The sequence below is a fragment of the Megalobrama amblycephala genome, linkage group LG4, assembly GCF_018812025.1.
Source record: "Megalobrama amblycephala isolate DHTTF-2021 linkage group LG4, ASM1881202v1, whole genome shotgun sequence".
NCBI classification, from domain to species: Eukaryota; Metazoa; Chordata; class Actinopteri; order Cypriniformes; family Xenocyprididae; genus Megalobrama; species Megalobrama amblycephala.
Window position 1 is genome coordinate 37,252,208 of NC_063047.1, and position 11,543 is coordinate 37,263,750.

Consider the following 11,543-nt stretch of genomic DNA (forward strand, 5'->3'; position numbering starts at 1 on the left):
GTAACAATATGAAAGTCTTTACTGTCACTTTTAATTAATTGAATAAAAGTATTTCTCAAAAAACCACCACCACCAATTATGGGAATAAAAAAAATATTTTATTTTAACAGAAGTAAAAGACTTGCATGACATTTTACTGAAATATTTACATTCTAGTTTGAGAAATGTGTCCTCTGTTAGTGATGACAAGTGTCAAATGGAATCGCTCAACCCGTTCATGAAATGATGGGGATGTTGCTGATTTAAAAATTCCATCGTCACAATGCATCCAAATCTTCATCAGTCCATTCCTGCAAAACAGAAAACCCATAAGCTTCAAGTGGCAGCCTGAAGACATGCATTTGAGGAACAAATCTAAACTTACTTCCTCAGCAACCATCTGCCTTTTCACAACGTGATCGTCATCTTCATATCCATGTTTTCTTTTCCTGAAGGACATGGACAGAGGAAAGCATCAGAACCATACGCTGTTATCATCCGAAGACTGCATTCATTTAGTGACTGTCTTTGGAGACTCATCACTCTCACACACATCTAAGCATGCAAACTAGTGCATCACTGTAGCTCATAAATGTGTAGTCATAGATCATACGTAGCTTTTGTCCGTGTCAATTTGTTGTTTAACTGTAGCGTCAACAGAAAAGTGCACACAGGTGACAAACAAGCTTATCCATAACATATAGGCATCACAATGCCACGGCCTTCTGAAAGTGCTTGAAATTTCTTATGGCTCACTATAAAAATCGCTCAAGACTTGCATAATCCTGAAAGGTCACCATGCCTAATTTTGTCTTTATTTTGCAGAACTGAATGTACCTTTATGGCTGTAGCCACCACTATCCAGATCCTCTAAAAGAAAAGATTGGTAGCAAAGACAGCAAGACTTGTTGCAAGATGCAAAGGAAGAAGATGGATGCGCGAACCAAGTTTTGCTCTGACTCTAGATAGGCAACACACTGCCAATCTCTCAAACCTACTGATTCAAAACTTGAATTCACAGACAAGCCATCAAACAGATGGTTAGGAGGTTATATCCATCGAAAAGTATATCTTGGATCTTCCAATACTGAAAATCATGAACGCTCCAAGAGAATAACCAAAATTGAGTGTAAATCGGAAATGCTTGTTGACTAAACCCCTCTTGGAGACTTCTGCAAAATCAACGTGGATCTGTCCGACTTCGATTCATAGTGCTGGCGTAAGCGGTTTGGGAGCCGCGAGTGCTAGACTGGTATCTGTAGCAAGCAAGAACTTCGGCACTGCATTGCTTTTGACCATCAGGGAAGCAAGATGCACTTATGGTGCAAGCCTTAAAAACCGTCTCTACACTCAATTCTGCCGCACAACCTCTTCCTGTTTTCGACTGCGGTTTCAGGTGCAGGTAGGCTTAGATCCTAAAGATAGCAACTGATTCCTATCTTACCTACTGAGCCGCTTCGCTTGACAAGATGCTGCATCCTGGCTTTTATCTCCAAACCAGTGTTTGTGTGTGATACGTGAGCAGATCAGTGAGACCGATTCAATTTTGGAGGATAGATTACACAAGGTTGGTGCATGTGCCCACTTTTAATAACCTGCCCCCTGTTCTTCCACTGAAGCGACAGCAACAAACTCCAGCTCAAATTCATTTTGTAGCTTTTCCCCAGAAAGGGCCAAGTGGATTATGGGCTTCCTGGTTCATTTCATATGATAAAAGAAAGACCTATTGACTATCAAACTGTATTATTTTAAAATATCAGCCTGTTTGTGTTTATCAGACTTGCTTAAGGAGTTAATTTGGCAGTTTTTTGATGTGTAGTATTATTCCCTGAATTATATAAAACCGCAAAACGTATCTAGATGATTCTACAATGTCTTTTTGTTGGACAGGTAGTTGCATTGTCCTGTACTCGCTGAGACCCTTAAAAAGAAAGTACTGAGGTGGTACCATCGGTGATATCTGATGCTAATACCATGGTACTCTGACATACTACATCACTGTAATGAAAGATTACGGTGGTGCATGTCCAAAAAAAACTGGTTTAACCATTGTACTGTGTCCTAAAAACATGGTAATACCCTGTTACATTTATGTTAGTATGAGGTGTATGTTCACTACCACTGACTCGAAACAGCTTACTCTGTATTTATGTCCTGTTTTCATCTACAGCTCATGTAGGGGATTCTCTACAGTACATTTAGCTGCATTTTGTGACCCAGCAAATCTATGAAAAGCATGACGCAGATTTACTTTTTTTGTTTGTTTTGTATTTCAGGTAGTTCATGTATTTTTATTTTTCTATTTTATACTCAAAAAAAAAAAAAATCTTTTGCATCTTAGATACAAAACACCAAGTGACTAACCTGGCTGAATAAAACTTAGTATGATTAATTTTGTGTGCTTTTTAAACTGACTGATCTGCTTAAAACTATTAAGTACTGTGTCATTTTATTTTTCCCACAAATACTCACAAGTTGTAGCAAATTCAGCATGAATCCTTTCCAGTTTCTGTTTGCAGGCATCAACTTCCTCAGCTTTGGGAAACTCGTATGCTTTAACTAGACTTGTTATTCCTATAATGAAAACAAACAATAACAAATTGATAATCCTTGATAATTCAAGGTACAAAATAATGACAAGCTTCTAGCAAAAAGTATCTGCTTTGTCCAAGACGAAAGTTTCAATTATGCACAACGCAAACCATCTGATATGATACACACTACTACCATTGTAAAGTTTGGGGTTGGTAAGATTTTTTTTGATGTTTTTGAAAAGTCTTGCTCACCAGTTTAAATGTAATTTATTCCTGTGATGGTAAAACTGAATTTTCAGCATCATTACTCCAGTCTTCAGTGTCGCATGATCCTTCAGAAATCATTCTAATATGCTGACTTGGTGTTATAAAAGTAGTAGTGATATTTTTTGCGTGCTAGTGTGCATTAAGTCCACACAGGGTTACAGTATGGAAGGCTTTGAATGGGTCTTCTATATTCTATAAAGTTATAGTCTAAATCAGGGGTCTCCAAACTGGAGGTCTGTGGTCCCGGAGGGCCACTGTCCTGCAGAGTTTACAGGTTGGAACGACATGAGGGTGAGTAATTAATGACAATTTTCATTTTTGGGTGAACTAACCCTTTAAACACACCTGAACTATCAAACTAGCTAATCAAGGTCTAATTAGGTATACTAGAAACTTCCAGGCAGGTGTGTTGGGGCAAGTTTGAGCTAAACTCTGCAGGACAGAGGCCCTCCAGAACCGAGTTTGGTTGAGACTATAAAGTTTTTAGAATGGCATTTCACAGCACTATGGATCTTTAGAAAATAAACCTCTCATAAAATAACTTTGATGAATTTACAGGCCATCGGTTATCAGATTAACTGGCTGAATATGTTATGAAGGTTTTGTAAGAGTGTTCAGAGTTATGCATCTCTTATCTAGTGACATTTTAACAGGGGGGGGAAAGGAAAAACACTTACGTCTCATTGACTCATACATCTTAGAGAGGGTCTCTTTATCCTCTTTAAGCCCCATGCACTCAGTTAAATATCTGTAAATGTCAAAGAAAATTTTTTTTTTTTTACACCTTGCCATCTCCACTGTTAGAATCTCAGAATTCTGAAGGAGAAACCTACGCCTCGATCTTCAGGCCAGCGCGTGCAGCACTGTTGAGGATGGCGGTGAGGGCGATCTGAGACGGAGAGAAGAGGAGTCCGGCATCTGTCATTGCTGCTCTGTTGAGAAAGTCTTCGGCACTTTTTCTCAGCATCTCTGGGTTCTCTAACAATGGGTATCTGGTCTGCGAATACAGAAACCATGCACTCGAATTTACTTTAATTATCTGTTTAACTTTTAAAAATGAAGTGCCTATGATCTCTGGCGCCATTTGAGCAGCTCAGCCAATGGCGTGCCTTTGGAGTGGGACTGCCTGCAAGCAGGCTTTAGACTCACCTTCAGGTCAATCAGAAAACCCTCCAAGGGCCGATACGGATTGTGAACAACCAGATGAAAATTTAGCTGCTGGATAAGGAGCAGCTCATACTCCAGAATCTGTTCTAGAGCCCTCTCCTGTCCCGCTGGGCTGTCCTGAAGGTTCCCCACAAACTGAGTGCTGGACACATTAAACTCATCCACTTTACAGGAGAGATACGCGCATGTCAGCCTGCAAAGGTAAAGCATGAAGGTCAGAAATGCAAAAATCTAAAAAATTACGAAATTATAACTTATTCCACTCTGTCGACACACTTACATTATTGTCCGAGGGTGGTACTCCATTAAAGAGTTGTTCAAATAGAATCTTCGAAAATACATACAAGCTGTTCCCTGAAAAATATATACAGGTTAAACAAAAAGCCAGAACTAGAAACAACAGAACTAGATGATCCCATATTTAACTGATATAAAACTGATATTGATTACCACAACAGATTTGGGCATCGCAGGCTTGAACATGGCACAGAAGTCTAACAATCTCTTCTCGTAGTGTCTGAAAAGCACTTTCTCTTCCCGTCCATCAAGAAACATGGATTCATTTATTCCAGGCTGAAAACAGATGAAGATATAATGAGATTGTGGTTCATGCTGTTAACACTAAATTATTGGTTTACTGTGCATTGTGGTGGGATATATATACACACAGTATATAGTACATAAAGAACTCCATATTGTGACTTACCTTAGCACTGGATAGGGCTTTTGAGCAGAACTTCCGATTAGCTTCATGTCTTAATTTATCTAAAGTTTCCTCTTTATCATAAGTCCAGAATTTCTTCTGTGAGCTGTTGTGGTACATGTTGAATAGTAGCCTGTGGATAGAACAATACACATATAATTACACAGCAAATACGTGTTGTTTGACATCCTGCAGCTCTCGTGCATAAGCCCAGTTGGTAGCAGACAAGTATACACATATAACTACTAATTTCTAGTATTTAAGTTAATGTACTGTACTTCCGAGGCAATGTTTTCACATCTCATTAAAAGTATATTTCAATCTCACCCCTTTTGGGCACACGGTGATGTTCCGCCTGTGTAGTAAATCAAGGATGGTTGTACAAATATTAAACGGTTGTAAAAGATTCAGCTGATCTTTGTTTCAACCAAGATTTCAACAGTAGACATGCGTGTTTTCAAACATCGCGAGAACGCGTCGCGTGCCATTTACGCCACTCTTTAGGCGCCTTTGGATGATGTCGATTGTGTTCCTCACTCACGAGTCTGATTCATTTCAGCGAGTCGGTTCTTTTAAGCGGTTTGTTTCAAAGAATCGGATCAAACAAACAATTCAGCAATTATTACAACAATACTTCATGGCCTCAGCTTATCACACCCTCTAAAATGACCAATTAAAGTCATTTATGATCACGTATTTTGATTAGGTTTTATTAACAAGGGTGTTTATTCAAGTTATACTTAGTTTCTTTCCATGACTTACGTTTTTACGAAATGAATTTGGATAACACATGAATTGGTACGCTTACAATTACAATAAACACTGAATAATTCGTATTCGTGTTGATAAACTGTCATACAATCATGACATAAACACATTCCCGGTATATTTGTAAACTGACCCGAGCAGTGACAAACAGCAGTTTACAAATAAAAAGCACTGAGATTGTGTTGAGAATCATTCTGACCGAACCGGTTCAACTGATTCACTGAAAACATCCGACTTAAAAGAATCGCCTCCAGAGTCCAAATCTCCATCGCTTTTCAAAAGCATCTAAACATGGCCACAAGGAAATATGTCCGTAGATCAATTCAGGAAAAAAAGCGTCTATTGGAGAAATATGATCAACTTCCTCCAATGTCCCATAGCGCTGCTGCGCGTCTGCTAAACGTCTCAGGATCTCTGCTTTCTTTCTGGCTCCGGAAAAGGAATATGAAAACTGCCAAGTCTAAACTTCCCAGGACTGTCTTTCCATCTCGCAAGACGCCTCGCGTTGAAGCTGCACTGTGGAAGTGGGTCGATACTTGTCTCGAGAACGGTATTACAGTCAATGATTTGGTAATTCGTAAAAAAGCGACTCAAGTGGCTAAAGAAATGGGTCTCCACAATTTCAGGGCGAGCACAGAGTGGTTGACACGCTTCAAAACCCGGGAGGGAGTAATACGACAGATGTTTGACCGAAAAGACGCGCCAGAAGAGCCCAAATCTTGTAATACAGCGGCGGAGCGGGTTAGAGAGCATAAGAAAGACCTCACAACCAAACCGACGCACCGAATCGAAGCTGCGCTGTGGCGGTGGATCGATTATTCCCGAGAGAACGGTATTCACGTAAATGAATCAATGATTCGTTCAAAGGCGGCTCGGTTGGCCAGGACGGTGGGTCACCGTAACTTCAGGGCGAACACAGACTGGTTCACGCGCTTTAAAACCCGAGAGGGAGTAATACGAGCGATGTTCCAGAATCGACCAGAAGAGCTCACATATGAAAATAAGGCGGTGGTGCCAAGGATGGATTTTACATCTACAAAGATCCTACAAATTGAAGGCGCGCTTTGGAGATGGATCGATCGCTCTCGTGAGAACGGCATTACAGTAAACGAGTTAATGATTCGTTCAGAAGCGACTCGGTTGGCTAGGATAATGGGTTTCCGTAACTTCCGGGCAAGCAGAGACTGGTTCAGCCGCTTTAAAATCCGGGAGAGAGTCGTACGCGGGATGTTGCTGGTCGACCAGCCTTCAGAAAACACACCAAGTGACCAAACTGATGACGAAAGCGCGTCCGAACACGAGCGTGTAATGCAAGCCAGCATGAGCCAATCTAACTATGAAAGCCAAGCACTAGCGGATCTGGACGTCCCAAAACTCGATCCAGCAGTGGTCACAGCTGAGCTCAATGGCGATTTACACTCTGTCACTGTACCCTCACTGTGGCAAATGAAGGAGGCTATGAAAACACTGGCGACCGGCTTACTGTACAGAGGATTCTGCGACTTTAAACTGCTTCATCAATTTGAAAAAGAGGTTGAAACTGTTGTGAGAAGATCTTTGACCATGGGATCATAAAATCCTGGTTTAAATGCATCTGTATTGAAGTCTACAGTTGACTTTTAGAGAGTAGTGTGTAGTGTAATAACGGGACAGGTGCTACGCAAACGCGCTCTCTCAGATGACCACATGGAGGCGCCAAGTGTTTAACACATTCCCCAATATTGGGGGGGGATAAGTGGTTCCATCAAGTGTTCATTTTAATCCACCTTTTATTTTGTAGCATTGATATGTATTGCATTATTAAGGTCTTTAATTTGTCATTTGATTTTGGCTTGAATTTTTAAGCCTTGTTTTAATGATATATATATTGTTTTTTTTACATAAAAGCTTTAATAAAATACCATGTTGCTGACTTCTTCTCATTTTGTACATGAATAACAGTAAATCAGACAAAATATTAGCTTTTTTTTTTTTTTTACTGAAGCTTATAAAGCAAGACAGAATAAATTACCAACCTCCTATATGAGTAGGGCTGTGTAACCTAATTTGCATAAACATGAGTAATTTATGAATAATAAATGTCCTTGTATTCAGCGTGATCCATTAATTTGCATATCACCATGGCACTAGAGTTATTTTTCCTGTGTGCTGTGCTACCATGAAGCGATAAGAGCCTGCACAAAACTGAATCAAAAGGTGAGTGTTTATTGCCTTTTTACACTCTAGTCTCCTGCTGTAGTTGATATATATGTTTTAAACTAAATAACTTTGTTTGTTTTTTTTTCTCCCATGCTTTTGAGAGGGCATAGGCTGTTGTATGCTTGTAGTGATGTTGTCAGTATGTGACTGCAATCACTATCATGTACTAGTGCTCTGTCATTGTGTGAATTGCATAAACATGATGTTTCGTTGCATTATTGATGAGATCCGAGCTCTGCCGTATAGGTGAAGTGATGGATCATGAGTGTATTGTTGTCTACACCAAAGATGATACCAAATATATAAATATGTCTTTTAATGGCAGCTTCTCGGACCCTTGATCAGTGTTTATATTTTATTGTTTTTATCATTATCAGGTGGTCTGGTGGAATGAAAAGCACAGGTATGGTTACAGCATTCTGCTGCCGTATAAGATTCCTACTTGTGAATCCATCAGAGGTCATTTGCATGATCTGTTTGTCATGCAGCATCTGATTTCTGCTATCAGCAGCACTGCCTTCAGCCTAGAAATGCAGGCTTTGGGTTGCCAAGGAAATTCACAGTTTGACATTTGTGTGTAATGCAGGTGGAGATGAGTAAGGTGTCAGAGCTTTTATCCTTAAATTGTGAATATATTCTGGCAGATGACTTTATTATCAGCTGATGTCTTTGGGTGTTGTTGTTTCAGTCTGTACTGAAATCAGATGTGTCCCACACTCTCCTCAGTTTATCTTTATTTATCTGTCAATATTTCCTCTCTGTAATTTCTACAAATGATACATACTGATGGTTATGAATAAATCAATGTCCGGCCATGGCAAATTGATAGAAATGTCTTGTATACTGTCGACATGATGAACAGCTGTCACTGTGTCCCCCGAATCACCCAAATATGCAAGATTATTGTGTGGAGGCTCGCTGTTGAGCTCTGAGCAAATCAGTAGAGCTTTAATAAACTTATGTTGTATTCAAGCTGAAGCATGTGTTATGCACATATTGAAAGTGTAGAAGTCTCCGATCATCTTGAAGGAGCAATATCGTGGCATTGACCCTACTCCTTATTTCTTTAGTAGATTACAATATGCTTTATAGTTGCGAGCATGCAGCAATAAAGAACCCTTGAAAACACTTCCGTGGTGTTTACCTGCATAATGCCAGCCAACGTTACCCATCTGTATGATTGTCTTCTAGAGGCTATACATTATGGCTCATGCATGTTACAAGAACATCCGTTTAGAGTTAGACGATCCATTGCTGTGGCCTTTCTTAACTTATCAACATAACGAAGTCACCACAGATTCTATAGCGAACCAGAACTCACTTACATTCAGTGCAGTAAGTTGGAAGATATTATGTAAATTTGTTTAGTTATGTAAATTTGTACCCAATAGCACTTCTCACCCAACCTAGTGCAATATCTAGGACCTCCTTTGTAAAATGTTGTACATATTACTTTTCCACTTTAGACGTGAATAATGTAACTCCTGTTTTTATAGACAATTCTTTTTTTTTACTGTCATTTATTTGTTGCTATACTTAAAGTAAGAGACTCTGTAAACATTTTTTGATATGTAATAGGGATGCATAATATATCAGAATCATATTGGTTAATGACATTTTATCATTTATAATTATCAGTATTTTTATATTTAGAAGATGATGGCTAAGGTGAAACACTATTATTTTTGTTAATATATAATTTCTATTTTTACTGTACATTATAATTTGATACATTTAAAACCAATTATTTTATTTAATTATTTTAATTTTGATTTTCTTAGACAAAATAGTAAAGAATATTCAAATATTGTCCATTAATTAGGCTAAATATTGGCACGAAATTAAGTATCAGTATTTTTATATTTAGAAGATTATGGCTAAGGTGATACACTATTATTTTTGTCAATATATAATGTCTATTTTTTACTGTACATTATAATGTGATACATTTAAAACCAATTATTTTATTTATTTATTTTAATATTAATTTACTTAGAATATTCAAATATTGTCCATTAATTAGGCTAAATATTGGCACAAAATCCAAAAGTTATTTATTTTTTCGCCTTCGCCAAAAAGGGAAAAAAAATTTATCCAGTAACCATTAATATGCAAGAACAGCAAAATCAAATTCCACCTCCAAAGTGAAAGAATAAATTTCCCAACAGTCAAATTTATGTTGAGAATGATTAATATTTAGTATTTATAGTTTTTTTTTTAACTGCATTTAAACCCAAGTTTTTGGTTTCGGCTCGGTCATATATTTGGATGTGTACCAGACACTAGCACTGAACAAAGGCAAGCCCAGGCTTTCACATATCATCCACTCTTTATGCAAAATTAATGCATGCACCCCCATGACAGCATGATTTAATTTCCTCCTTTCATTTTCTGTCGCCCGTTGCCATGGACACCAGCGGAGGGCTGTTGTGATATTAGCTGCTACAATATGGACAAGTGCAGCTCTCTCCATGAAGCAAACAGCTACTAAATCACATGACCTCATCAAATCTCTATTCTGCTTGCAGACTGGCTGGCACTGTGCCATGATCAAGAGATGTAATGTATTCATAGCTTACTTACAATTTCAGGTTGAAAAACCATTGGCGATTTATGTCACACATACCATTGGAAGTATTACATTGACAAACCAAACTATTTTGAAATGACTGAAAAATGTATTTGAGAGAAACGCGACATACTCTCATTGCACGTTTTGGAGGATGCTATTGGCTTGTGGTCCTCGTTGCGAAAAAGGCGATTGCGTTAGACAGAATGGCGTCATAGTGTTCACTGTGTTGCCACCCAGATCATGTTTCTTGCAGTGACCAATTGTGTGTGTTTATGTGTGTGTGGAAGCATATTAGTCTGCCTTGTCTGCCAGCGGAGTAATGTATGCCTGTGAATCCAAGTGTGGAGATCAAACTGTCTCAGGTTGGCATCGGGCACCCTTCCCCCATCAGCTCCACACACACCGCAGGTCCCATCCTAACCATCTCTCTCTAATTGGGCTCTGTCTAGATTCCTCAGCTTAATATTGCATCCTATTTGCCAGTTGTATTCAGGGCATCTCGAGCTGTACAATACCACCGACTTTAGTTTCAAAACTGGTTAAACTAGTTTAAATAGTCGCAAAAACACAATTCGTCCATTGATGAATTCATTATTGTTGTTTTTTAGGTACACAAACCTTTAGTTTGAGGGAGAATGTAATTAAATAATTTAGTACAGTAGTGAGGAAAAAATGCTCACCCAAAAATGGAAATTCTGTTTATGAAATTCATGTCATTTTAAACCTGTATGACTTTCTTTCCTCTGTGGAAAACATTTTTTTTGTTTTGTGCAATTTAATTTGCAATTTAATTTGTGGATGAACTATATCCATTTAAGTGTTAATTATTATGGAGCATTACTAAGCATTTTAAGAGTTCAAATATTTGTCCTCACTATACCGCATTGACTGAGGAAATATAGGCTAAGTGGACACTCCTCGTACCCCCGAATCTAAATTCTGGCCACTTTCATTCTGACACACTTCTCAATAGCAGTGTGCCCTGTCAATATAGCTGGAGGTGAATAGATAATCAGACAGCAATCAGAAATTGAGATCTGCCATTCAAAGGCTATCTCTGTGTGGACGAGGAAGAGGACGGGCAGCCTGAGAGTGTGAGCATTCATGTGAAAATCCAATCCTTCACAGTACACAGCCCCCGCAAAGCCTGCAGAATGACCCTTTTATCAAAGTGCCATGTCCGTAGCTCTCCAAATAGCCAGTGCGCTCTCAAGGTATAGATGCATGTACAAACCTGGCTGAGTAATGTATGACCTGTCTTCACAATGTTCTGGGTTTCTGACCCTGCCGTATGTGTGTGTTTGTTGCGAGAGTGTGTCTGTATGTTGTCCGTGGAATGTTTTGAAATGGCTTT

The 11,543-nt window shown here is 38.8% G+C and overlaps 2 protein-coding genes across 3 annotated transcripts; one reads left to right on the forward strand and one right to left on the reverse strand.

The window, feature by feature from the left end:
• Positions 1 to 76: 76 nt before the first annotated feature.
• Positions 77 to 5,666, reverse strand: ccnh (cyclin H). Of its 2 annotated transcripts, none has more exons than XR_007184675.1 (10): positions 4,978 to 5,666; positions 4,654 to 4,783; positions 4,398 to 4,520; positions 4,228 to 4,301; positions 3,930 to 4,140; positions 3,614 to 3,777; positions 3,458 to 3,528; positions 2,452 to 2,553; positions 365 to 428; positions 77 to 290 (listed from the first exon to the last, which is right to left on the reverse strand). XR_007184675.1 is itself a non-coding variant. In XM_048189145.1 (10 exons), exons 2-10 carry the CDS (start codon positions 4,768 to 4,770, stop codon positions 258 to 260), a joined length of 969 nt encoding a protein of 322 aa, XP_048045102.1. In that variant the 5' UTR covers positions 4,771 to 4,783; positions 4,978 to 5,666; the 3' UTR covers positions 77 to 257. The 2 variants fall into 2 exon arrangements, 1 of the variants encoding a protein (XP_048045102.1); XM_048189145.1 differs by having other exon boundaries at positions 2,442 to 2,553.
• LOC125267470 lies at positions 5,653 to 8,589 on the forward strand. Its single transcript, XM_048189144.1, has one exon. It carries the CDS (start codon positions 5,710 to 5,712, stop codon positions 6,991 to 6,993), a length of 1,284 nt encoding a protein of 427 aa, XP_048045101.1. The 5' UTR covers positions 5,653 to 5,709; the 3' UTR covers positions 6,994 to 8,589.
• The last annotated feature ends 2,954 nt before the right edge of the window (positions 8,590 to 11,543 follow it).